General features: G+C 49.5%; 2 protein-coding genes across 2 annotated transcripts; one reads left to right on the forward strand and one right to left on the reverse strand.

Annotated features, from left to right (window-relative positions):
* Positions 1-4,278: 4,278 nt before the first annotated feature.
* Positions 4,279-6,447, reverse strand: LOC119108880 (diuretic hormone class 2-like). Its single transcript, XM_037232422.1, has 3 exons — positions 6,335-6,447; positions 5,052-5,159; positions 4,279-4,405 (listed from the first exon to the last, which is right to left on the reverse strand). Exons 1-3 carry the CDS (start codon positions 6,445-6,447, stop codon positions 4,279-4,281), a joined length of 348 nt encoding a protein of 115 aa, XP_037088317.1.
* Positions 6,448-22,285: 15,838 nt separating this feature from the next.
* LOC119108885 (diuretic hormone class 2-like) lies at positions 22,286-24,343 on the forward strand. Its single transcript, XM_037232426.1, has 3 exons — positions 22,286-22,398; positions 23,445-23,552; positions 24,217-24,343. Exons 1-3 carry the CDS (start codon positions 22,286-22,288, stop codon positions 24,341-24,343), a joined length of 348 nt encoding a protein of 115 aa, XP_037088321.1.
* The last annotated feature ends 3,148 nt before the right edge of the window (positions 24,344-27,491 follow it).

Raw genomic sequence — 27,491 nt, forward strand, 5'->3', positions numbered from 1 at the left:
TGCACTTCGTCCGAGGCACTGCGTCTTGGCCGGCAGCAGTGGCACGCGCTCGGCATGCGTGTACACACATCATCAAAATCCAATGCTGCTCATATCCGCTTCCGGCCTTCCTGATTTGAAATACTCTGACCCCCTTGTTCACGCTGCATTTGATACGGAAACTTCGACCGCATGATGGTGTGTGTGTGCGTGTGTGTGTGTGTGTGTGTGTGTGTGTGTGTGTGTGTGTGTGTGTGTGTGTGTGTGTGTGTGTGTGTGTGTGTGTGTGTGTGTGTGTGTGTGTGTGTGTGTGTGTGTGTGTGTGTGTGTGTGTGTGTGTATGTGCGTGTGTGTGTGTGTGTGTGTGTGTGTGTGTGTGGTGTGTGTGTGTGTGTGTGTGTGTGTGGTGTGTGTGTGTGTGTGTGTGGTAGGAGAGAGAGAGAGAGAGAGAGAGAGAGAGAGAGAGGAGAGAGAGAGAGAGAGAGAGAGAGAGATAGAGAGAGAGAGAAAGAGAGAGAGATAGCCTTGCCCTGGTGAGGAAAGCGTAATTAACTTTTAAGTCATATCCCTTCGGACAAGTCAGAGGATAGCGAAGAGCATGGTAGATCCCGTGATGATATGTATGGTGAAATTCGGTAGAAACTGAGCAAGCACGGATCGCTGTGTATTAGTGCCAGTCATCGGAAGAAAGGAAGACAGCATGATATCTTTTAGCCACCGAATCACAAAATTGACCACATATCACTTTTAGCTGATAGTCAAGGTCAGTACTTTGCCCACGCAAGGGCTACTGCCCGCGAGGACCAAGTGGTTGCCCAGGGTGACATCTCTGAATGCTGTTCATTCGTAGTGCACGACGCGGCCCAAGGCTTCCACTGGCACTCCCCTCAGTGCGCTGTGAACCCATTCGTAGCATACTGGCGGAAGTAAGATGTGCTGTGCCATCAGAGCTACTGACTCATCTCTGGTGGTACATAGCTTAACACTGCCATAGTTCATGAGTTTTTGACATTACTTTTCCTATACCTTCGTACCTGAGTGCCCAATCTAATAAATGTGTATTTCAAAGACGGCAGTGCCGCACAGTAGAGAAATCGGCACAGCTTCATCAACTCGTGCTACCATGAGGTTGCCCTGAAAGGGGTATTTTTTGTCACGTTACATGGTAAAGGGGTCTGTGACGGCATCACAGGCATGGCTAGGCTTGCCGCAGTACAATAGGGCCTCAGGCTTATCAAAGATGGGTAAATACTGAGGTGGAGGACGTGTTCAAATTTCCTTTTAAAAAATGGGCAGCAAAACCAAGCTTGTCTATGTGTAGCGAACCACCATGCGGAGAGCCTTTCAAAAGTTATTACGGTGGAGGGCACTCAGGGCGTCTCAAAGTTCTCACCAGTGACGCCGACGACTCCGAGGGCTCACCATACGTCCACTGACGCAGGACGTGTGGTAGCAGCGGGGCGGTAATCATTATGTGACTGTCAGGGCGCTGAGACCAAATATGTGGGTGGAAGGGTCAATATATGACATAAGTTGGCTTGCAGGCGAGCGGGTGATATCATTGCTGTGTTAAGTCGTTGCGTTGTATGTGGCAAACCACTCATGATCATATGTGATTCGCTGCGTGTGCAGATCACGTGCCAATGGATGCAGCCGTGTGTGATGATTAGCAAATTTCAATATATATATATATATATATATATATATATATATATATATATATATACGTTAATGAATTGCATAAACTTATGTTTTTTCAACGAATTCTGCGGCATTCGAGCTCGTTTTTGGTTCAGCAGTCAAATCAAATGAAATGGGTCCTATATGCCAAGTTTGTAACGAAAATGGCAACTTTCGGAAGAAAAACGTATCTTCTTGAACTTGATCTTGTTAGAGAAGTCAAGAAAAAGAGGAAACTCAGTCAAAAAGTCACGTAAGAGTCAGAAGTGCCTGTAAACTTCTGCGTTTCAAAACATCGCATTGTGAATGCCAGAATGTACGAGGCTACAGCACCTCAGCTCTTACTCTAATCCTTCTAAAATGGTAGAGCTGAACTCGGGATATAACGCAATCCTATTTTGATACTTTAAGCCATCTAAAAAACATGGGGTGTTTTTTCTGCCCCGCACCTGTCAATTTACCATGGAATGGGCCGATGACCTTTCCAGAGAGAGCTCGAAGTGTTTCACGTCTATCCACTACTCCGGCATGGTCGCACGGATCATGTTGACCCCGCCTTAAGCATTTGCCAGCAGATCTTTCTTCGGCATTCTGTCAAATCCCAAACAAGACCAAACGGGTCAAGTAGATCGCATTTAGAAAAGTGCTAGTAGACGTGTTTTCCCCAGCTTGGTTAACTCGCTGCGCGCGCCCCAGGGATTATAAACGGCACCAACACATCGCATGTCCAGCTCACATCCACTTCGCCATGGAAGCAGAACAGATCTCGCGCGTAAAAATGATCGCGATGCATTGATGTTCCTGCGCCCAGAATCGAATCACATGCACACATTTAACGCGGTCGAGCAGCGCAGAGCTATTTAATGTGTACCTAATCCATACAGAGCCCAGCCCGCAACGAATTTCCAATCGCTGAGCCGGGAAACTGCGTTCGCTGGCGTCCTCTGCAAATAATCCTTGCATGGGCTGCGTTATTTGATGCTAGTTTGTACATATTAGGAGTGGTGTCCCGAAAATTAATTGGCAGTTTTGAACAGTGCAAAATGCATGGCCCATCCGCAAAACACGGCAACAAATGGTGTCCGCACGGATTTTACCCAAATTCGTCTTAAAGTCAAAGTATGGAGCCATCCCTCGCCAACTAAATGGAAAACTACACCGCTGGTACATAGCTGTTGTCTAAGACGCATGCCACTACTTGAATACATCCACCTGGAGTTAGAATTCACAAAAATTTCCGAGTTCCACACTGAAATGGAAATGTTTTAGCTGATCATGCATGAAGCTGAACAAAATAGGTTGTAGGAAAACGATGTTAGCTGTTAGCATGCCAACTGACTAATAGGTTCATTAAGAAATCATGCAATTGAATGAAATAACACTGAACATACCTTGACAGGCAGAACAAGAATGAATGTGTGATTACAGAGTTAAAATTGAACACAACCAAAACAAAATATTATCTCCGCTGTTGCGCGATTTTTCAGGATTGGCCCTATATCTGCTCCACTGCTCTGGATGTCACCAGAACGTAGCATGGATGGGCGTGTCGCGTGTGTTGTTCGTTTTTGCTGATGTGTCTGCGGGTCCTGCTATCATCCGCAGCAACTGTTCCAGGGGTCTGCTTGTGTGGACGCGTTTGTCTATATGCGCAAACTTTAATGCATCAGCGCGTTGAGAATTACTCAGCAGCGCAGAGGCAGCGCGTTCAGAGGGAAATCAAGTGTGCCGTTCTCCTTGGGGCTGGATTCGGCCGGCAGGATCATGTCACTCTAGTCCTGCCAAAGGTCAGATGACCTCGTGCCTGTGCGCCGCACGCGTGCTTCAGAGCTGACGGTCATCTGTGGCTTATCAGTATACGAGTTCTGCCGCTTCTTCCGAGATTGATGATGATGGCCGTTCATCAAAAGACAGTGTCAGTAACGTATATTTCTGCAATAATGGGCAAGATACACTACCTATTTAACTTAAACACGGTAAGATTTTCTCGCACACGTAGATGCTTCAATGGTGCTGCCCATTGGCAGAGTGGTACGTGGGAAAACTGGCCTCAACATGTGTCGCTATTGATTTGACCGACGCAAGGATCACGTGGACGTTAAGACCATCGCTCAAACTCCAATTGGCTGCGAGAGATGCCCCATCAGGTAAAACACGGGTGCCGGATGACGGCTTCTATTGAGATTATGTGGAGCGCAGCAAAGTGAACGGTGCACACACTACAAGCCTGTCCAACAGCTACCAGTATGTGGTTCCGGCATAGTAAGAACGATAAGGCCGTCCTCATGCGTGCGTGAACAACAAGTGCACTTTCAGCCGGTGGCGGAGAAGCGACAGACCAGGAGCCCTTGAGAATCAGCGGGACCAGCTGAGGCTAAGGCGGTCTCACCACGGTTTAGACCATCTTCGGTCTCTTCAGCCAACTCTACAGCGTTCTTTGGTCGGCTTACGGGCCTACAGCGGCCCGGCCCGCCGGAGTCGGCTGATCCCACGTGACCACCGCGTCCATTCCGCCGAGGATGGCTGGGGGACGCTCCAACTGGCACGTCAGCTCCAAACGTGCCCGCCGGGGTAGAGGAGGGCGCATCAGATGGAGGTCGGGGTTTACAGATGGAGCGTTTACTCGACGGAGCGTCGCCGGCGGCCGGGTCCGCCCGGGAAGGCCGCCGCCGCCAGACCCATCTTGTGCTTGGCTGCCTGCGCGGCCGAGAAGCCGCGGCCCAGGCCGAAGTCCAGCCCGCGCTTGCTGTGGGGAAGGACGCAGGCCGGAATTTCAAGGCTGCCCCCTCGATACGCTATATATGGGGCGTGCGTTGGTTGTTTAGCACACTTCGAGACCATAGGTGTATTTTGGATTTCTCTGGATTTGGCCGTAGAAAAAATAGAGTGACTTCTTACTTGTAAGGTTAACACATAGGTAACGCGTAAAGTTCACATATTTGTGGTTCCCAACGCGACAGGATACGTGACGATGATAAAAAATAGGTATGCTTTTGAGACTATAACATGATGCCTAATCTGTCACCTTTTTAGGCCAATTCCATTGGCCAATACCAATGGTCATAAAAAGGGTATAAAGCGTAGAGCATTGGTCACCTGCGACACCATTTATCATGCCCAATTATAACAGAGATAGGCGGTTAACAGAAAATGAGTAATTAAATGACCGCATTTCATCTTTCGCCGGGTAGGTTTGGAAGTCCAGGTAGACTAAATGTCAACGCTCTGCGTAGTGGCATCTTTTCTTGGCCAGACCGCGATGCTCGAACAGCCAGGCGGCAGGCAGCGACATCTATTGGAGCCCTGGTGACCTATTCGCGGTAGGCATGGCCGGCGCCCTGTGCAGGTGGAAGAACGGCACGTGCTTTCTGAAGTATCTGTTTAGTTCTTACTGGGCCAGACCGATTTCCTCGGCGTCGTTGAGCGCGCGCAGCCGATTAACCAGCTTGCTGACGTAGAGGTCGTTCTGCATGTTCTCCACGTCGTCCGACCATGATTTCCTGTACAGTGAAAATTAGCGTCAAACGAGCACTCTGCACAATCATCAAATGATGATAATTTGGCGATTTGCAACCTGATATTCGTCCACGCGCATCATCATATATTTTGGATGGCTTTACGCTAATAGTTCAAATATTTGGAAACTTTTTCTGCTTCTCATGGTAAAACAAAACAAATTATGTCTATTATGGAAAGCCTTGGATGACTCTAACTGTTCTGTTTGTACTCCGTGGAGCACTTTATATAAATTACGGAAAATACGTTAAACGAGTAAACTGAATCATGCCCGCCCTATGACAACCACGGCGCCACACATGAGATGTTGCCATGCCATGATGCTGGATAACGAGACATAAATCACCAACTCATTGACATGTTTGATCATTGCACATACATCTTCGATTAATATTTAATTCTGCATTGCAGAACTCCACAAAAAGCTCCATTCGTAATATGGAACCTTTCTCGCACCACTCAATCCCGATCAGCTGGGGGAAGGTTTTTTTGTAGAGGGAGTACAGTCAGGACTAAATACGAATACCATAGACTATCTGCCACCGACCATCTAATATGATATACAATGTTTGAGCTTGCGGGTGGGAAACATGGAGCCCCGTCTCCTTTTAGCTGTGCATTTTGTCCGCATTATTTTTCATCGTGCCATTGGTATCCCCCAACCCAGTGAGGGTGGTTCATGTGTGTTTAATTTAGCATGAAGCTAAATTTCCTATTTGCGACAAAACTGGTCATATGCGAGGACCGTGCAAGTTTTCTATTGCGACAATGGTGTTGCGTATCAGTGAATGCATTACCCGCAGTTCTTAAATGTAGGCCATCATGAGACAGGCCAAGTGAGAGCTGTAGGACCAGACACCGACTTTTATTTGTGTTTGGATGAGCAGCAACACGACACTGTGTTTTTGAACCAACGAGCTATTACTGGCAAGAACACAACCATTTGCTCCGTGGATGAAGTTGTCTTTAATTCCACGGATATGTTGTTGGACTTAAACATATCATTTGTAAAGCTGTACCACCATGAACAAATACATTGAACTGAGCCCTGAGAGGATCATGCCGATATCAGAACAGCTCTTTTCCTTCCAAAATAAATCATAAACTCCGAGCTCTCCCAGCTTCTTCTCATTCATCACACACGCACGGAGATGCTTACCTCTCGGCGTCCTCCATGTGCGTGCTCGCGTCGCTGAAGGACCAGCAGAAGACGAAGCAGACGATGGCAGCTAGCCAGGTGCAGGCGCTGATAGCAGATACGTGACAAGTCATGAGCCTGAAACGAGGGCAGGTCTGGGTGAGACAAGGATCATGGCTCAGGGTCAGACAAGGATCCCAAGATCGGGCCAGTGTCAGACCAAGCCAAGGTCAGGCCAAAGTCGGGCCATGATATGGTTAGTGAGTGTCCGATGGCGAAACATGTCATGTTGGACAGCTATATTTTACGTGCCGTGCGCTGCGTCCGAAGCATACAGCAGAATAATTTCCAGGGTTATGTTGTGACTGGATATGTGTATTTTGATAGAACGAATCAGCTTTCAGGCCACCACGTTGAAGTAAGATTGTCCTTTTGCATGCTTTTTTGTATTTTTTGTATGATTTGTACATCATTCTATGATTTGTATACCATTGTATGAAGGTTAGTGAAGCCTTAGCCAACACTGCACCGGCCAAGTCTGCGCCGAAGCTGCACCAGCAACCCGCCGGTGGGAGCCGCGCTGGTAGACTGTACCGCAGTACACCACGCCGTCTCCCGGCCGGATGTGAGCGTTCAGTGACCGGCACGTGGGCAACCGTGGCCAGTCTGGGGCAGGCTGGTGGTCACTGAGCCGGGCTGCACTGAACGGAGCTCTGTGCGGGCCTGGTTAAGACCGTCTGGTCACTCAGCAGCAGTCACAGCATTGGCTCGGGGCAGGTTGGCGGTGGCCCTGGTTTGTCTACTGTTAGCAGGACAGGCACTCGATCATGGTCTCCGGATGAAAGGCTCGATCGCAAACCGTGGAAGCTAGGCAACCCACCAGACCAGACCAAAAAGTCTCGATTGCTTCCAGGTTGATATCTGGCCATAGGTTGGTTGACTGATTCGTTCTTAGCTTTCCACTGTCCGAACAGTGTCCAGAAACGTTTTTCTATGCATGCGTTTTATCTGTGCAAAATCGCTACTGAAGGCTTCAAACCTCAGTCTTGTGAAAATAAACTGAAAGCTGCTGCTAATGCATGACATTCCAGTTAAAGACTCATGGTGCCCAGCACATCGTTAGAAAGCTTAAATTGCAGTGTAAGCTGTTTGTGAAATGCACTATATCAAATTCAGCTACGTAATAATGTGACATGTAAAAGAACAACGTATTCCCAACGAAATTTCTCCCAGAAAAATACAATGGACGACTTTGGTGTCACCCTTCTCACGAAAATTACTGTCACCTGAAAGTGGCAGTGAAAGCTTGATCGCTATTGAGTTGCGCCATAATGAAAGTTATCAATAATTCACCAAGCGGTTACTGACAACTAGCATTGTACACGTTACTAGATGGAAAATGCCCCCTTAGCCTTATGTGTTATAAAAAGCATGTCCGTCCACTTATGTCGTTGTATGTACGCACCCTCCGCTGTTAAGTACTTGAAATTTACCTTGAAACGCCCCATAACAACACTGATGGTCAGCAACGTGAGACTCACTCGGTGCTTGTCCCGGGAGGAGATCGTCTCGTGGTCGCCGCTGTGCTGCTCCACCGCCGACTGCGATGCTGGTGCCGCCTCTCCGGCACCTTATATTCAATTCCCCACAAGACAGCGGCGACCAATGGACCAATGGGGCGAGACCGCGCCCTCAGCCAATCAGAAAAGCCCTCGGCCCACGCGAAACCGGACCCGTTCACTAGCCGGATGGTTTCCAAATAGCTGCCGATGAAATTAAAGGAAATGCTTCACATTTTAAAATGTTGACATAAGCATCATGTGTAGTGAAACAAGCTATCTCATAACGGCTGGAATACCTTTTAAGTGGAAAAGACTGCTCTAGACAGCACAATTTTCTGTTAGTGAACATGCTCCTTAAAGTGCCATGGCTTGGTTACGTCATCCTGCCTTGCACAACATTGATTAAGAGCCAATTGACGGCCGTTATGTCCGGAAATCGCGCTCACGAACGTCGGATTTGAGCGCCTCGACAATTATTGGTATTTCTTTTTGAAAACAATGACAATGACAATGCTTTTCTCGGCCATAATTGTCACATGGTGTATGGAATGGTAGCATTTAAATGAAGTTATCATGACGTTGTGATTGCCTGGGTGTTTTTGAAATACTACACCCGACATGCCTTTCCGATTTTGGCGGGCGTGTAGCTCAGAAACTAGAGGGGCTTAGGTCTTAAAAAGGATATGATCGTGAACAACATTGAAAGGCCTTCAATATGGCTGGTCCAGTTCAAAACCCCGTGTAATTGTAGAACACCCTCTAGGCTCAACCAAAAAGTTTTACCAGATGTCTACTAAAGCGTTGGCCTTTAGGTAGATGCGTGGAACAAAGCGACTTAGCCCTGCTTTTGATACGCTTATTGCAATCGCCTCTTGCAGGGGCCTCCTCTTAATGCAGCAGCAATGCTGCAAAGGTCGACCTGGCAGGGTTATATGTGAGAGTATGACACGTTACTACTATCTGAATTGCGAGAGCAGGTTGAGTCCCCGTGTTACGGTCAACGACCAAACCCAAAAGTGGCAACATTTCAGTTGTATGGGAACTGACGCGGATGACAATAATCTCAATGGAATTAAAATGTTGAGTCAGTGCTAAGAAGTCTAATCCTATACCTTGTTCTGTGACCCCAGTTCTCTTCATCTCCTATGGCTTCTAATGTACAGACTAGCACCATGCCAACTGTGTACATCACGCGCGGGCCATGTGTTGCGAACATGCTAGCGCTGTAGCGGAAGGCATGGCTGAGGACCAAAGAAACCATGCACGTGTAAAAAATAACGATATTGGTCTGGTTTGGTCGAGAGCCAGCTTGCTTACTGTTATGTTCTCGGTCCGTGCTCTGTCGGTACACGGCTCGGCGGAGCGTCCAGACACGGCAGATCCGGGCTTAGAACTGTATCTCTTCAAATCAGGCGGGGGCAGCACTAGCGCCGCCACGTGGCCCTTCAGAACATTACACCTCCCCCCTGGGATCACAGGATGCATTGTTGCCAAAAAACGCAAAACAAAACAACGCACTTCGCAAAAGAAAACGACACGCACAATTGCATCACATCTCCCCTCCCCGGGGCCGGAAAATGCATCCAAAAACATCACCTACAGTGCGACGATCACTCTTGGTAAGTACATGTACCCCGCCGCACTTGCAGTCTCTCTGGCCTCCGCCTATTGCGCTCTCCTCGGCGCAACGGTGCGGTTGCGGTCTGCTGTGATGGGTGTGACGAGTGTGAGCGAGCCTCGCTGTTCGCTGCAGGTCCTGGTGACGCCTGCACAGCTACAGGTGACGTCTGCTCCGCTCCATGTGATGATGCTGTAGTCTCAGGCAGCGATAGGGCCGTCTCAGATGACGTCCGAGTTGTTTCAGGTGACGTCTGCGGCGCTCCAGGCTGCTCTGTTGCAGCTTCAGGCGGCGTCCGCTCCACATCCAGGGACGCTGGCGCATCAGACGTCGGGTGCGCCACTGCCATAGCGGCAGAACTCGTTGGTTCACACGCTGGTGTAGCCGCTGGCGATTTGATGCCCTCCGAGATCAGCGGACGTAACGGACGCAGGAGGCGCCTATTCCGCCCGTATACGCGTCCAGATGGTGCGCGGATCAGGAAGCTGCGGCGCTGCTGGCTGACTCCGCTGATGACACCGGTGCTGTCCCAGAGGCCGATGCGGGGGTCTTGGAGCAGCACGTGTTGACCCAGCTGTAGAGGGCGATGTGAACGTGCTGAAGCGTCGTAGTAGTCAGCCTCTCTGCGACGCCGTTCCGCTGCGCGCCGGTCGCACACATCAGCACGCTCTTGCCAGCACTTGGCGAAGGAGCTGTGGTGAGCTGGGACCATCGACCTCAGCGGATGGCCGAGGAGCACTTGAGCTGGCGATCGTCCGTCCGCTCTCGGAGAGTTTCGAAGTTCCAGCAGCCCCTCCGCGAATGCGTCCGTATCGAGGTCACCGCTGGCAGTCCCCTTCTTGAGGAGCCTCTTGACGGCTTTCACTGCTGCTTCCGCGTGCCCATTCGCCTGAGGGTAATGCGGCGAGGACAGCTGGTACTTAACACCCCACTTGGCCAGGAAGTCTCTGGTATTCCTGGCCACGAACTGGGGTCTCCGTCGCTCAGGAGCGCACTGGACACTCCAGTCGACGCGAATGCCTGCCGGAGACTGGTCGTCAGCTGATGTGCTGATGCTGTCCGGCCCATGTGAGAGACCCAGGGCCATCCCGACAGCCTGTCGGCGTACACCAGGTACGGACGCCCACCATATTCAAAGAAATCCACCGAGACGACTTCAAAGACTCTTGCTGGCAGACACATCTGGATGATCGGCTCCTTCTGTTGCTTCGGGAGATGAAGCCGACACTCTTGACAGGCCTTCACTACGTTGGAGATGTGGTGGTCGATACCTGGCCAGTAGACCACCTGTCTCGCTCTTCTTTTTGTTCTTTCTTCCCCTGATGGCTGGCATGCAGCTTCTGCAAAACGTCCCGTCGCAGGCTGCTGGGGACGACGATCCGCTGTCCGCAGATGACCAGGTCACCGTCTACCGCCAGTCGATCCCGCATGTTGCAGTATGGTCGAACTTGTGGGTCTGCTTCGGACTTGTGGTCAGGGAAGCCAGACAGCACGGCTTCTTTGAGGGCCAAGATCTCAGGATCGCGCTCTGAAGCCGCTTGCACCGCCGACAGCGCCGTGTCCTCGAACGGTGATGCAGCTGTCCCATCTCCGTCGGTGCTGGTCACAGCATGGATCGCCATGCTGGAGAGCTGGCAGGAGATCTCCTTTCCGGTGGTCTCGTCATCTCCAGTGGGCTTCTCGACCGGGAGCCTCGACAGGGCGTCAGGAATGGCGTGCAGCTTCCCCTGCCTCCATACTGCCACGAAGATGTAGGGCGCCAGGCACTCCCGCAGGCGACGGAGACGAGGATTGGCAACATCCTGTAGACTCTCCCGTTCAGAATGGGGATGAGTGGCCGGTGATCGGTAGCGACTTCAAACTTCTGTATCCCTTGCAGGTAGATGGCGCACTTCTTCATGGCCCAGACGATGGCCAACATCTCGACTTCGATCACGGCGTACCTCGTTTCCGTGTCTGTCAGGAAGCGTGATCCACACACTGGATCAGGCGCCAGTTTCCTGCTTCATCTTGCTGCCTGAGACAAAACTGAGGCCCTTCAGGCGTGCTGCGTCTGTCTCAAGGACCGTCCTCCTATTCGGGTCGAAGAAACCCAGAACCGGCGGCTTTACCAGCACCGTCTTGACCTCGTTGAAGGCCTTGGTGGGCTCTTCCATCCACAGCCATGCGTTCCTTGGACGGAGGAGCTGACGCAGCGGCTCTGCGGTGCGCGCTACGTCTAGAGAGGACGCTCCCATCTGATGGACCAGGCCGAGGAAGGACCTGAGATCCGTCAAACACTCCGGCTGTGGGAAATTGGAGACCGCCGCCGTCTTCTTACTGTCCGGCGTGAAGCCACTGGTTCCGACTGTGAAGCCACAGAAGTCGACTGTTTCCGCCGCGAAGACACACTTCTTCGCGTTGAGAGTGATTCCGTTGTCTTCACAGCGGGCGAGGATGTTCCAGACGTGCCGAAGATGGTCGTTGTAGTCGGAGTCCCATGCGATGACGTCATCGACGATCTTGCAAGTCCGTGGCACGTCTCCCAGGGCTGGGTCGCCTCTCTGGCTGCAGACGTCACCAGAGGAGACCAGTCCCATGGCCGCCCTCCGGAACCGGAGCCGTCCCCACGGCGTTATGAAGGTGGTGAGGTCCTTGTCCTCCTCTCTGATGGGGATCTGATGATAGCCGGCCTTTGCGTCGAGCTTGGTGAAGAATCTGGCCTCTGTGCCGATGGATGCCACCGCGTCGTGCGTGCTTTTCACGGGATGCACGGGTCTCTTTACGAACTTGTTCAGCCTGGTGAAGTCGACAGTCAGGCGACATCCAGACACCGCTCCGTTCTCTGACGTCTTGGGCACTGGCACCAGAGGATGGCACTAGAGCGTCGGATGACCCACTGGCTCGATGACTTCCTTCCGTATCATGTCGTCAAGCTGCTCCCGTACCTCATCACGCCAACAGAACGGGATGGCGCGAGGGGCGTGGGTCGCGAGCGGGACGGCATCTTCCGTGAGCTCGATCTTCATTGTTCCGCCAGCCATCTCCCGCAGGGGACCTGAAGCATCAAACACCCGCGGGAAGGCGGCCTTCATTTGGCTGAAGTGCTCCTGTCTGTCGTGGAGCGGCGGTACTCCGCGAAATGCCGCTCCCACCGTCTTGAGATTCCACCGCGGCGGCATCTTCTGCGTCGTTGTCTTCACACATCGGCTATCTCGTGTTGAAGATCTATGGTCGTCATCGGCGTCCTCCCGGTCGACATCCTCTTCAGCAGCAACTCCAGCAGCATCTCCAACAGCATCTCCAGCAGCTGCAGTCATCGTCATCGCCTTTATCTGCTGAGGGTAGTTCTCGGGAAGAATGCCGAGCTTGATGCTGTCGTGCCACGAGAGCAACCGGCCATTCAGCATCTTCACGACCGCCGCCTCCACGGTGTGTTGAACTCGCCCAAGCTGAAGTGTGAGGCTGCAGGTGCCAAAACACTGCATCTCCCTGCTGTCCGCGCTGAGCAGCCTGGTTGTCGGTGGCGTCAGATTGTTCCGCCTGATGCCGAACCTCTCGGCATACCGCAGCGACACAGCCGACGTCTCAGCTCCGGTGTCGGACGTCCAGTAGGTCGTGGTCGTTCCGCCTCCGTCCGGTCGATGAAGCTGCAGCTCGACCCGTGGCAAACAGCGCGCCGAGACGCCTCGTACACGGACGTCGGGAACCCGTCTGACGCCCTGGGCCGGCGCTGCCGTCACCTGCTGCACAACCTGGACGGGTGACTGAACGCGTGAACCGCTTCGGCGGTCCTGACGGCGCCGACTGTTGCTCCTGCCGCGCCTCTGTGGTTCAGCATGCTGGCGCCGGCAAACAGCCGTGAAGTGTCCCTGCTCCTGGCAGTGAAAGCATGGGCGCCCAACCGCCGGACACCTCTGCTCATCCCGGTGAGCCGCTCTGCCGCAGCGGGCGCACTTCTCTCCAGACTTCACCTGCTGACGACGATCGCCTATCTCGCTGGTATCGAGATGGCTTGGCCAGCGATGACGTCACCGGCTGCCAGATGGCTGACAGTGCTGCTGCTGGCGTTCTCAGACGCACGGCAGATGTGGGCTGCCGACTGCAGCGTCAGCTCCGGCATCTCCAGCATCCGGCGCCTGGCGTCCTCATCTCAAACGCCGACCACCAGCCGGTCTCGGAGCCGGTCATCGATGCAGAGCGTGCAGAAGTCTCAGAACGACGCTGTCTCCCCCAGCGCGCAGAGAAACTCGTCGAATGTCTCGCCCTGCTGCTGCACGCGCGTGTTGAAGTCACGACGATCGATGATGATGTTGCGCTGGCGACGTAGATGATGCTGCATGTCCAGGACGATCTCGTCGATCGTCGCGCCCGTCGACTGAGGCAGCCCGAATCGGACAACCCTGACCCAGTCGTCATCCAGCAGCGCGAGCAAAGCAGCCCTCTGCTCCGCTTGGGGTTGGTCGTCCTGGCCCACGAGTAAACGGTAGCCGTCAAACTTGTTTCTCCACGCCTCAAACTCCTTCAACGAAGCAGACGCAATGAGCCGCGGGGCCGGTGTCGCCGCTGCTGGGAGCCGCGGCCGTGACCTCTGGGGATTTTACAGTGGCTCATTTGGATTTTCTAGGCCAATAACGTCAGTAGCATAACCGGATTTTTCGTCATGATTTCCATAGACATATGGGGGACTCCGCATAGATGGAAACCAGGCCCACAATTGTCTTTGATGTGGTCCATCCATGTTTACCCAAAATTGTTATTTTTTCTGAGCCAGCTAATGAAAAAATAGATAAAACCGCCCCGAGCACGTTTCTTAACAGCCCTTAAGGAAGCAGCACTGACGCTCGACGTTACAGTTTCCATCAGTCACGAGACGTTGGACGAGCACCTAACACCAAGTGGCGGTCAAAGGGAGAGCAAAAGTGACCATGAATCAGGAGGCAGTGTTTTTCAATGCTTTATGAAATCAATACCTCCGCATGGAACGTGTTCCGAATTTTAGTTTTCATCCGTACAATGGTTAGATTGATATTTGGTACGGATTAGCACTAACAGCACCATGGACTCGGCGCGAAGGTGGAATATCTATTTTTCGCCTTGCTTTATCTGCCAATGTATTCAGAGCAACAGATTCAAAACTGCGCAGGTGAAAGACATGCCGCAGTCAAGATTTTTAACGACAAAAAGTGATCCCCTTTAAGCCCTTTGGGCCCCTGATCGTCAGAGGAGCCGGTCATAGTTTCAGGGACCCCGATTAGTGCAAGAGTTATTCAGTGACAATTGCGCACCCCGGTCTAGTCCCTGCTTGGAAAATGGGCCCATACCGAAATGGAGCCGACTGTTTGGTATGGCTGGTCAACAGAGATGGCCACTGTTCCAATGGGCACGAGAGGCCCTCTGGTTGACATCAGAGGGCCGGGAGCTGCGAATCGCAGCCTCTTGACACGCGTCCGGGCGGCAGGCTGGATACCCTTCGCTCAGGTGGGTGGGTGGGGAAGAGGGGGGGGGGGGGGCAACTTGACCCCGTGAAGCTTAAGGAACTACGAAATCCAGAAACAGCAAATTCACGGGGTGTACTAGCCTGTGCGTGAACTCACTTCGTGCAGAGTTTGAGGTTCCTAGGTCATGACCTTCGGTTTAAACAAGTTCAAACAATGTGAAACTAGGTTGGTCTCTGAAGCATCCCAAAAACCTAAACACCTGTCCTAAGCAAAAGACTGCATGCTCATTAAGGTCATTGACCTTGTTTAGCCTGTCAAAGTTCACGGTGACAAAGATCGTACAAAACCGCTTCGAGTTTTACATTTAAATAAGCGACAAAGACTACGCTGGACTGTTTGTTCCAAAAAAGTTAACCTCGGCCATTCTTGGTCAGTGACGTTTTCTAACCCCTGAGAAGTCCGTGGAATACGTTTGATGCGGTTCATGTGATCAATAAATTAGAAAGTAACACTAGCTCTACCTACTGCCCACAGCAAACCTAAAGTAATAATGCAGGTTGGTTTTGAGCTTCGTCTGACCTTGATACCTGACCCTAGGTCAATGAAATTTGTCTCGTTGTTGCGTTGCCTAAAAATGCATCGCAGAAATGTATGTTTCGTCCAACATCCCGTTGTTTCATTAGTTTAAGCGATTCCCAAAAAATAAACTTCGCTGAATTCATGGCCTGACTTTTACATGTCGTGCGTCAGCGACCTTACAAGATGTAGCTAAATTTTTATACCCAAGAATCCGCTATTCAATTGTCTACAGCGATGCAAAATTTAGCGCGGCTACGCCGCACCTTTAGAAACCATTTCTGAAAAGCTTCGGGGAGGGGTTCATTTGACTCCCACCCGAGCGCTTGTTAATGCGACCGCAAACTGGCACTTTCGGCATTCGGTCAATATCATCGGGCCACTGATCGCGGGTACCGAGGGGCCCATCGTCCTCCGGACCCAATGAATGGATGATGGGGCATGCTCCTGCCCGCTCCCCCGTCCTGCACCAAACAGGTTAAATCTCAGCTAAGATGGTGGACATAACAAATTTAGACATATATTATTTTTTGCAAAACATGTTGCTTTACACAAAGAGTTTCATGTCTAGCATTGCGCTAATTTCCGAGATCATTTACCATGTTTTATGATAATTGCAACTATACACTTCTCAGCTGGAAACAAATGTGAAGGTGTTGGACACGACAAAGATAGAGCCGCATAGTAACTGATCCGAAAACATGACACTTAACATGATGCGCGTAGCTGCAGAGAATTAAATAATGGATCGTCTGAGATTAAAAATAAGATTCACCTTGAAAGGTTGCAAACCTACAGCAGGTCACGCCATCGCTGTCAGCGAACGACGTTCCTACGGAATCGTTCAATATGATGCAGCGACGGAGTGTTGGACGAAGCCATATATACATAAGGTAGTTTCTTAGGTAATTAGCCAAGTGAAATTGCAAGCAAAACTAATTCCGTTGACCCAAGTTTTGGTGGTAAGCTCAGAACGAGGTCAAGGCTAACCTGTTTTTATTCTCGAGAGCTTGATTTTGTGGGGTCGTTTCTGGTGCTTGCTTCGAATCTATTGATGACAGGGCCCGCAACAGACATGATCTACGGGCTTATTCAAGATCGGAGTAAGTCACTGACCTAAAAGACCCAGTTCAACACTTCGATTTTAGGGATATATCACCTAGCGTAATCTCTGACGCTTATTTATCTTGCAATAACTGAGCAATCTTGCAGATATCTTGTTACCTAGACCATATCAAGGAAAAACAAGGTCACTGACCTCATTTAACTTTTGATTAGAGCAGGTGCCTAGCTTCACGGCGGTTGCATAAAGAGATATGGGGCACTTGACACACCAATCTGGAGTTTGACATTGCTTGACCTCATTTGACCCCATAGTTCTCAGGGGTTAAATTGACCCCCCACGCGAGCGCAGGGTTTTCAGCCGGCCTTCCAGGCGAGTGTCAAAGGGAATGTTTCACAGCTGAAGAAGAATGGATCAGAAGAGCTGCACTCGTGACGTGCCCCGCATCCTAAGGGGCTCGTCGTATGTACGGGATATTTCGTGGACCAAGCCTTACCTTTGCTGAAATCCCGCTACGGTGATGATGTTCTTGCCATGTTGTTGAATTTTGACGTTCGTGGTAGTCATTTTCCGACCTTGTAAAGCCCTTTACCTTAAAACAAACCAACCACCTTATATGTATAAAAGCTGTATCATATTGCAGTTATATTTTTGTTTTGATCCAAGGTATTATCTTGTGAAAAACATGCATACTTTTGTAGACTGGTCTAATGTATAAAGGAGTTGGGATGAATACAAGACATGTAAGGTATCTACGGGATGCTATGCCGTACAAAATCAACATAAAACCAATCGCAACTTCTTTCTTCAGGCACCAAGTGTACTAACATTTCACGAAAATGTTTTGCATTTCCTTGGTCCAATATTTTTTTTTGTCCATATTCACTGGGGGGGGGGGGGGGGAGGCGCATTGGGTGGACGTATGTCAGCATCAGTATACAAAGTGACGCCCCTGGTCCTGGGACATGCAAACAACGGGAACAACGGGAAAAGGCCCTGCATAAGGCACGGCGATTCGTGAGACTGTCAGCAGGAAGACGGTACAGCAGTCAGCGTGTTGAAGACATCGTGTGTTGGGCCAGCACTTGAGCGTCACTACTTCCCGGCCGGTCGACGCTTTAAAATGGACCAAGCAACCAAACGGATTTTGAGTCGAATTTGACATAGCATTGGCCTCCGTGGTGCTTTTGGTTAGCGCGTTCGGCTGTTGACCGGAAGGTTGGTGGTTTGAGCCCATCTGAGGGCATGCCACGCTGGCCAACTTTGAAGAACTGAAATTGGTGTATTGCTGGACAACGGGGGTCTCATCACCAATCAGTATGGTGACCGTTCGTGCCGAAAATCAACATCACGCCGAACCCCTGACGCGCCCGCCGCCAAAATATCTCAAATGAGAGGGATAAGCACCTCAGACCCTTACTGAGTGGAACATCGCTGTGCGCGAGATGCGTGCGGCTATGGCCTCTGGGGTGCGCACGACGTTTTAACATTTGCTCGGGAGCGAAGTCAATTTGACCCGGAAAGGTTTCACCGAAAGGATTTCCAAACGGCGCGACAGAGCCGCTAAATTTTGCATAGCTGTAGACAATTGACCAGCAGATTGTTTGGTATGCATCTCTATGATAGTTCTTAGGCGGCACAACAACTGGATTAACAAATTTCACTGACCTGGGGTCAGGGCCAAAGGTCAGATTCAAGCATTAACAACCGGTTTCATTACTCGGCGCTTATTAAATGCAAAAAATCAAAACAGTTCTTCAGCATTTTGGTCACTATGACCTTGGAAAGTTCATGCAAGATTACTGACCTTACGTGAGCACCAGTGACCTTTTCCTTAGAACAAGTGGTGGCTGTATGAGAAGGTCTGGATCACTTTCGACATATGCCTGGAATATAATCTTGTGTGACGTTATTTAACCCTAAGATCGTGATCTAGGAACCTCAAGGGGTGACAAAAATACATTCAAGTACAGACCAACACACCCTGTAAATTTAGTGTCTCTAGGTCCTATTTTCTGAGAACTCTGGGAAGGGGGGATCAGATTGACCAACACCAAAATGAAGAGCATGCAACCGGCCACCCAGGCGCGCGTTAATCCGACTGTGGAAAACATGTCCACATGTATCTGTCCAAGCGCGATTCATCTGGCCAGTTTACGTTTACGTTACGTTACGCTACGTTTACGTCTGCGTTTACATTTACGTTTACGTTACGGTGGCATTCTCCATACCCCCAACACGTTTGGCTGTTAGTAATACAATTTTTGTTTTCATCCGCGATTCGTTTCATTACATTTACTCTTGACCCCACCAGAACGATACTGTTGTTTTTGAAAAATGCCTTTGGTACATTGGTGTTCAGTCGAGCGTTGATCTAGACTGCCGCATATCGCCGTCACAGCCCAAACGCAATGTACACTGTTGGCATACTGCTGTTGTGAGCACCATAATCCAGTGGCGGACAGAAATAAGCCGAGATTGATGGAATCGCAGTTACCATTAAGTTTAGCGATTGTGCTTTAAGCACGGCCTGAATATAACAAAACCGGTGAGACCATTTTCATCTGCGACAGACCCCTAAAAGCTGAAATGATTTCACTTTTATATAGATAAGGCAGTAGCATTAGCCTTATTCCTCGGGGAAAAACCAAGAGAATGGAGATAACGTTGGGTTAATATTTCAGCACAATGCCTTTATCCAAACAATAACTGAGGTGTGTTGCCGCTTCATACACTTCGGCCATTGTTTCGAAAAAAGGCATATTGCCAAAATGTTACCTGACTACATCTCCATTCTCCTGGTTTTTCTCCAAGGAATAAGGCTAGCACCACCGTCCTATCTATGTGAATAATGTTCCTCGCCAATGCACTGAGCAACTTAGGGAATTCCACTTTTGCGCTCGATCGTCAGGTACTACGCTTCAACTCAGACCGCTGCCGCAATTCAAGTGCCAGTGGTTAGTTGTCTGCTCACATACGGCCCATACCAGACCGATCTTGACCGACCGACCAACCGACTGCTGCATAAGGAGAACGTCCCTGCAATAGCCGAGTATAGCACACGTATCTGAAGCAGGACAAAGCCCTTCTTTCTATATATCTAACTACAAGGTAAGGTTTGGCAGCGCAATCTCTGGTTAAATCCTTTGAATTCATTGGCAACCGTTCTGAAATCACCTGGCTAATTGAACGGGTCCGGTTTCGCGTGGGCCATGCGCTGTTCTGATTGGCTGGCGGTGCGACCTCGCCCCATTGGTCCATTGGTCACCGCTGTCTCGTGGGGAATTGAATATAAGGTGCCGGAGAGGCGGCACCAGCATTGCAGTCGGCGGTGGAGCAGCACAGCGTCGACCACGAGGCGATCTCCTCCCGGGACAAGCACCGAGTGAGTCTCACACTGCTGACCTCTCAGAGTTCAGAACACACACGTGTAACAATCCGAAAGACGCTCTTACGTGTGTACATTTCAAATGAATTGTCCTGGGAGACGTACGTCTAGTGCCGTTATGAGAGTGCCTTAACACGCGCTCTGGTGGAGGGTCAAATTGACCCTCGAAGGTTTTCCAGAATGCTTTCCCAACGGCGCTGCGCAGCTGCGCCACATTTTGCATAGCTGTAGACAATTGAATAGCGGATCGTTTGGTTTTTAAAAATTCAAATGCACCTTGTAAGGCCACTGACCTACAGTAGGTCAAAATAGGGCATGGATTCTGCGAAGTCAATCTCTAGGGAGTCGTTCAATTTGATGCAACAAAGGAGTGTTAGACGAGAACGTGCATCTCTGAGATACTTTCTTAGGCAACACAGCAGGTAAATGAGCAAATCTGATTGACCTAAGGTCAGTTTTGAAGGTGAAGCCAAGATCAAAGTCAATCTGTTCTAGTACTTTGGGACTTGCTACATGGGATAGTGTCCGATGCTCATTCCAAATGTATTGATGTTATGAGCCGCATTATACATCTTCCATGCATTTCTCAAATATCAGAATAGGTCACCGACCTAAAATGACTCAGGCCAACATTTTGTTTATCGGAACATACTACCCAGCGTAATTTTTGTCGCTTATTCAGATGCAAAACTCAAAGGAGCCCGGTACGATTTTTGTCGCCATTGCCTTCGAAAGGTCAAGCAAGGTAACTAGCATTAAAGAATCTTGCAATCTTTTGCTTAGAATAGGTATCTGGGTTCTGAGGGCACTTAGTAGACCAGCCTGGAGATTGATCTTGTTCGACCTTACTTGACCCGAAGATCATGACCTAGGAGTCTCAAGCTTTGACCCAAATGAGTCTAAGTACAGGCCAACACATCCTGTGAAGTTGGTGCCTCTCGCTCTCTTAGCTGCTGAAATATCAGGGGCGTTCAAATCAAGCCCCACACGAGCGAATGGTATCAAGCCGGCCACGCGAGCGCGTGTTCAAGTTCATTTTTAGTGCTTAACAACGAAAAGTGTACAGGTATACGTGAACGGGCATGCTTGTCGTAATGTAAGAGGCTAAGTGGACGTTTGTCATCTCATGGTGCATACGAAGCAACTGTAAGCAGCCGTTCAGTGAAATATTAATTACTTCTCATAATGAGCAGCTCCATAGCAGCCAAGCCGTCATTAGCACAGCTTCCAACCAAGCTGCCATTGTCACTCCCAGGTGACTCAGTAAGTCATGGTCCTTACACACAGTGGCCTAAAAGGGCGTTCCTTGTACTGTACTCATGCTATGCTATGCTATGCTACGCTATGCTACGTATTTTTGCTCATGCCATGAGCTGACTAACGCTGCCACTGTTCTGCAATTGATGATTTATGTGTTGTGGTGAGCTGTAGTTAAATCACGCCTGGAAAAATTTCATTGAGAATAAGCTGTGCTGCTACAAACATCTTTGTCAAATGGCTCAATAGCATATACTGCATTTTGCAAGGAATTTGGATCGTGGTTTAAATTTATCATTGATATTCTCAGCCGCACGGGTCTTTAAATGGAACGCCATGCATCAGATCAAGGTTTCATTTTACTTCCACAGAACTTAGGTTCGGAGCCTTTGGAAGCTTTATTTACAGCTAAAATCCATGTTTGGCATAGAGCTTTCTGGTAATGTTCGCCCCGAAATTTTCACCCACACATTAATAACCATGGAACCGGCCGAGACCTTCGGTTTGGTCCGGTTGGTAGTCAAGCTTTCATGGTTTGGGATCGAATGCTCGAGGCCCTGTCCTGCGAACAGTAAACACACCACGGTCACCGCCATCTTGCCCCGAGCCACTGCTGCGTGACCAGATGGTCTTAACCAGACCCACACAGAGGTGGGAGGGAGGCGGGATGGTGTACTGAGGTACAGTCTACCAGCTCGGCTTCCACCAGCGGGGTGCTGGTGCAGCTTCGGCGTAGATTTCACCGGTGGACGGTATTGGCTGCGGCCTTGCTAACCCTCATGCAATGACAGGACAGTCTACCCTTCAGGTGGTTGCCGTAAACCTGATTCTTACTATTGAAAAAAAACACATTTTTTAACAGCCACAACATAATTATGGAACATTATTCCGCTATATGCTTCGAACGCAGCGCACTGCACGTAAACTATGGCTGTCCAACATGAGATGTTTTGCAATCTGACCATTATCCTACAATATCACTGGTCCGACTTGAGTCTGACCTTGGCTTGACCTGAAACTGGCCTGACCTTGACTTGACCTTGCCCTCTGACCCTTGTCTGACCCAGACCTGTTCTCGTTTCAGGCTCATGACTCGTCACGTATCCGCTGTCAGCGCCAGCGTCTGGTTAGCTGTCATCGTCTGTTTCGTCTTCTGCTGGTCCTTCAGCAACGCCAGCATGCACGGGGACGACGCCGAGAGGTGGGTAACTCCGCGTGTGTGTGAGGAAGGAGAAGCAGCTGGAAAAGTTTGGACTTCAGGTTTTGGTTTCGAAGGCAGAGAGCTGTCCTGACAACTGTATGATCCCCACGGGACTCAGTTTAATGCACTTGTTCATGGTTTGTCATGCTTTGCAACTGGGTGTAGTGAAGTCCAACAATATCTTGATTTAATATATCTTTGTCGATAGTGTAAATAGCCGTGTTTATTTACTATCAATAGCGCATTAGGTCATAACTACAATGCTGTGTTGCTGCTGTCTGAAAACGACAAGTGGTTGTTGTCTGGCCTACGACTCTAGCATGGCTTGTCTCATGATTGCCTACCTTTAGCAACTGCTGATGAGGTACTGGCTGGTACGACACTAGTACGACATAGGAAAGCTTGCAGATTCTTTGCATATGACCGGCTGTGTCACAAATAGAAAATGTAACTTCATTGTGATTAAAAAATGCATGAACCTCTTTCACTGGGCTAGGGTACACCACGGGCACCATGCAAAATAATGTATGCGCAGCCAAGAAGGGATGGGGTTCCATGTCTCCCACCCCTAACCTCGAACGTTGTATAGGACCTTAGATGGTTAGGGGCAGAAAACTTAAATAATGATGGCTAGCTATTACTGACTTCTCCTAAAAAAATTATGCACCCTTATTGGGATATTGAACAGCGCGACGGAGGTCCTATGTCAGGAAGACAAATTTTCGTAGATTTCCACAATGTTGAAGTAAATGCCAACCAAACATGTATGCGGCATAGTGAAATCTTCTCTTGTTTCGGCGATTCATGCCTCATCATCTAGCACCATTTGGTGGTACCGTATCAGTATGTGTAGCGCAGTGGGTGGGCATGTAAGGGGAGGCATGTTTCAGTTTACTCGCCGCACATCTTGTACGTAATTTTTCCCATAATGCCATCCTAGATGCATAACGTTTTGATGCACACTGATCTATATCCGGCTCCGAATCATTTCCGTAATGCGGTTGATCGCATGGAGTGCCCGATTGACGCTAATCTCCACTGTGCAGGAATTCATGGGCGGACGATGTGCAGAACGTCCAGAGCGACCCCTACGTCAGCGAGCTGGTCGGCCGGCTACGCACGCTCGACGATGCAGAAGAGACTAACCTCGCCCAGTACGAACTAGATAGATATTTCCGAAAACACGTGCCGTTTTTCCACCTGTACAACAATGTGCCGGCCACACCTGCTGCGGCGCGGTCCGTATACGCCGGGTAGGTCGCCAAGGCTTCAATAGATGTCGCTGCCTGCCGCCTGCCTACTCGAGCATCGTGGCCAGGCCAAGAGAGGACATCGCAGTAGAGAGCAATTGCATTTTACCTCGGTTTTACGGACCTACCAGGCGAAATGGTTAGGATCGAATGCGCTTAATCAATTGCTTTTTATGTGAGTTGCTTATCCCTGCTTTATTTGAGGGTGATGAATGGCGTTGTCGGCAACCGATGTTTCACACGAGACATTCTTTTGATTACTATTGGGTTTTGATCTATACCTTAAATGGGTGACAATTTAAGAAGCATACCATAACCCGAAAAGCACACATGTTTTAAGCTATCGTCACGTGTCCTATCTCATTGGGAAGCTCACACGTAAACTACATGCGTTGCTTGAGTGGAAAACTTTTACGTTAAAAGTTAAGAAATTCATTTCTTACGGCCCAAGCCAGAGAAATCAAATCACGCGCATAATTTTAAAATGTGCTGAATGTCCAACGCGTACCCTGTCTATAGCGCAGCAAGAGCGCAGCTTTCAACTTCTGACTAGCGTTTTTCTCCTCAGCAAGCGCGGGCTGGACTTCGGCCTGGGCCGTGGCTTCTCGGCCACGCAAGCGGCCAAGCTCAAGATGGGCCTGGCGGCGGCGGCCTTCCCGGGCGGACCCGGCCGCCGGCGACGCTCCGTCGAGTAGACGCTCCATCTGTAAACTCTGACCTCCATCTGACGTGCCCCCCTCTGCCCCGGCGGTTCCGTATGGAGCTGACGGCACCAGCTGGAGCGTTCCCCAGTCAGCCTCGGCGGACTGGATCCGGTGGTCATGTGTGATCAGCTGACTCCGACGGGATGGGCCGCCTCGGGTCCATGAGCCAACCAGGAAAATGCCTGGGAGCTTGCTGAAGAGGCTGCAGATGGTGTGATCAGTGGTGGAACCGCCTGAGCCTCAGTTGAACCCGCAGGATCAGCTGCTCCCGCTGATCCGCATGGCTGCTGGTCAGTCACTTCTCCGCCAGCCAAAAGTTTGCTGATTGTTTACTCGCGCACGGGACGGCCTTATCGTTTTCACCATGTCGGAACCATATACTGAGAGTTGTTGATCAGGATTGTGTGATGTGTACCATTCACTTTGCTGCGCCTCACCTAACGTCAAGAGTAGCCGTCATTTGGAAGCCGTGTTTTACGTGATTGGGCATCTCTCGCCGTCACTTCAATTGGGGATATGACTTGAACGTTCACATGGCTCTAACGTCTGCAAAATCAGTAGCGACACCGATCTATGTGGAGGCCAGTTTTGCCACGTCACAATTTCGCAATGGGCAGCACCATACAGGCGCCACCGTGAGACAAAGTTGTTCGGTGATTAAAACAAATATGTAGAGCATTTTGCCTTTTATTGCAAATACAAATATCACCTCGTGGACACTGTGTTTTAATGAATAACCATTATCATCATTTGCGACAAAGGAGCAGAAATTGCATTCTGGTAAGCCACAGATGACCGTCAGCTCTTAAACAAGCGTGCGGCGGACAGTCAGGTCATAGCGATGGAGCACTCTTCAGTGCCTAACAACACATCAGGTGCCCTTAATGCGGTGATAACATGCTGCATCGTTACGATATCCGTGTTCGGTGTACAGCTCCTCAACTTTAGGCCATCTGATCTTCAATGGATCTAAGGTCACATGATCCTGCCGGCTGAGATCAGCCACAATGGGAACGCCCCAGTGCATTTATCTCTGAATACGCTGCCAGTGCGTTATTACACAATTCCCAAGACGGTTACGCAGTAAAGATGCGTGTATAGACGAGCGCGCCCACCAGCGGACCCATGATATACTTCCTGCGACTGCTGACAAGACCCACTAGCACACACTAGCAGCATTAAACAACACACGCGACACGCGTATCCCATGCCACTTACTGGTGACATCCAGCACAGAGGAGCAGATGGAGGGTCTCATTGGTCGTATTCTGTGATCTTGTAGAAATCGCAGAACAGCGAATATAATGGTTTTTATTTCTATTGTTGAGTTTTCACTTAACATTCACCTATAATTCATTTTCCTACATATTTTTCGCGGCAAATCACCCTTTTCAGCTCGGTTCATGATTAGCCGAAAAAATGAAATTCCGCTGCGGAATTCCAAGTGCTATGTGAAAGGAAAGGGGCAGACTAGATGCTAAAAGCTAAGGCTAGATGGATCTTAGATTTCAATATCCGCGGATGTGTTCCGGCCGCTGTGCGCGTCTTGGAAGAGAACAAAGTACCAGGCGTGCAATTTTCCATTTGATAACGCCAACATGCCAACACAAATTTCGCCGCGGCCACGTTGTTGCGAGAAAAGTCAAAATTCAGAAACGGACGTTTTTTTCTTCTCAAATGAGGGTCAATAGCAAATTTAGCACGAGTACAAAACGGTTGAATGTTCTCTACCGGGTGACGCGTTTTGCACGAGATGGCCATTTTTCAACAAAATTTCACGTTGGTTGTACCTAACTGAAAACCTATCGGCACTGGACAGTTTATGTTACACCATAGCACGGCGAAGGCAATTCTGCGTCAAAACAGGTGTAACGCAACACCTGTGCAGAATTTCAAAACGGCCGGTTTGGGTAATAAAACGTTCCAAACTCATATCTCCCGAAACCAATGAAAATAGAAGGCTGCATTTACTTGCAAACGATGTAAAACGATGTTACCACATGTTGACTACATTTTTGATCACCAGGTGATGACGAAAAACTTAAGGCGTGACCATTTTTCGAAAAAATGCAAATGTTCCGAACGCGATTTTTCATTTCAGAATAAAAGGACATGGTCCATTCAGTGTGTAAAGGCAGCGGCAAGTGTTTCTGTGTTTGCAAATAGTTTCTGCAGCAATTGTAAATTCCACATCGAGCGCCATTTGTGAGTGTTTTTTCTCATATAACTGAAAAGCTATACATCCGTTGATTCTTTAAGTTTCACCATCGTGTTTGCCGTGCGATTACGCGTCGAATAACTTACAATAAAACATGATTGCATCACTGGAAACATGCAGCATTCTTGATGCGCGCAAATTTCCATGGTTTTGTTTCTGAGGCCCGCTCCGTTTGAAAGCAGATTGCCGGTGCAAACGATACACAATGGTGGAACAAACATTCAGTGGCATTGTTGTCAACATGCAAATGAACGCGAATCTCGCCGCGGCCATTTTGTTGCGAAAAAGTCAAAATACAGAACGGACGTTTTTTCGTCTCAAATGAGGGCCAATAGAAAATTCAGCACGAGTGCAAAGCGGATGCATGTTTTGTGCCGGTTGACGCGTTTTGCACGAGATTGTCATCTTTGACGAAAAATTCACGTTGGTTGTACCTAACTGAAAACCTATCGGCACTGAGCAGTTTATGTCACACCATAGCACGGGAAGGCAATTCTGCGTCAAACCAGGTGTAGCGCAACACCTGTGCAGAATTTGAAAACGGCCGTTTTTTTGTACTAAAACGTTCCACACCCATATCTCTCGAACCAATGAAAATAGAAGGCTGCTTTTACTTGCAAACGATGTAAAACGATGTTATCACTTGTTGACTACGTTTCCGATCACCAGGTGATGACCAACAATCTTGGGTGCGACTAAAATTTCGAAAAAATGAAAATTTTCCAAACGCGATTTTTTTCATTTTAGAATCAAAGGGGGCATGGTCCATTTAGTGCGTAAATGCGTCAGCAAGTGTTTCTGTGCATGCAAACGGTTTCTGCAGCAATTGCAAAATCTACATCAAGCTCCGTTGGTGAATATCTTTTTCCAATAACTTAAAGACTATACATGCGCTAATTTTTTAAGTTATAACATAGTGTT

Source organism: Pollicipes pollicipes, unplaced genomic scaffold (assembly GCF_011947565.3).
Source record: "Pollicipes pollicipes isolate AB1234 unplaced genomic scaffold, Ppol_2.1 Scaffold_6950;HRSCAF=8241_pilon_pilon_pilon, whole genome shotgun sequence".
NCBI classification, from domain to species: Eukaryota; Metazoa; Arthropoda; class Thecostraca; order Pollicipedomorpha; family Pollicipedidae; genus Pollicipes; species Pollicipes pollicipes.

What these genes read in the sequence shown, in the direction of transcription:
- LOC119108885 (XM_037232426.1), top strand. Translation starts at nt 22,286, where the DNA reads ATGACTCGTCACGTATCCGCTGTCAGCGCCAGCGTCTGGTTAGCTGTC. An exon ending in CACGGGGACGACGCCGAGAG is followed by an intron (nt 22,399 to 23,444) that starts GTGGGTAACTCC and finishes TCCACTGTGCAG; the next exon opens with GAATTCATGGGCGGACGATG. An exon ending in GAAGAGACTAACCTCGCCCA is followed by an intron (nt 23,553 to 24,216) that starts GTACGAACTAGA and finishes TTTTCTCCTCAG; the next exon opens with CAAGCGCGGGCTGGACTTCG.
- LOC119108880 (XM_037232422.1), bottom strand. Translation starts at nt 6,447, where the DNA reads ATGACTTGTCACGTATCTGCTATCAGCGCCTGCACCTGGCTAGCTGCC. An exon ending in CACATGGAGGACGCCGAGAG is followed by an intron (nt 5,160 to 6,334) that starts GTAAGCATCTCC and finishes TTCACTGTACAG; the next exon opens with GAAATCATGGTCGGACGACG. An exon ending in GAGGAAATCGGTCTGGCCCA is followed by an intron (nt 4,406 to 5,051) that starts GTAAGAACTAAA and finishes CCTTCCCCACAG; the next exon opens with CAAGCGCGGGCTGGACTTCG.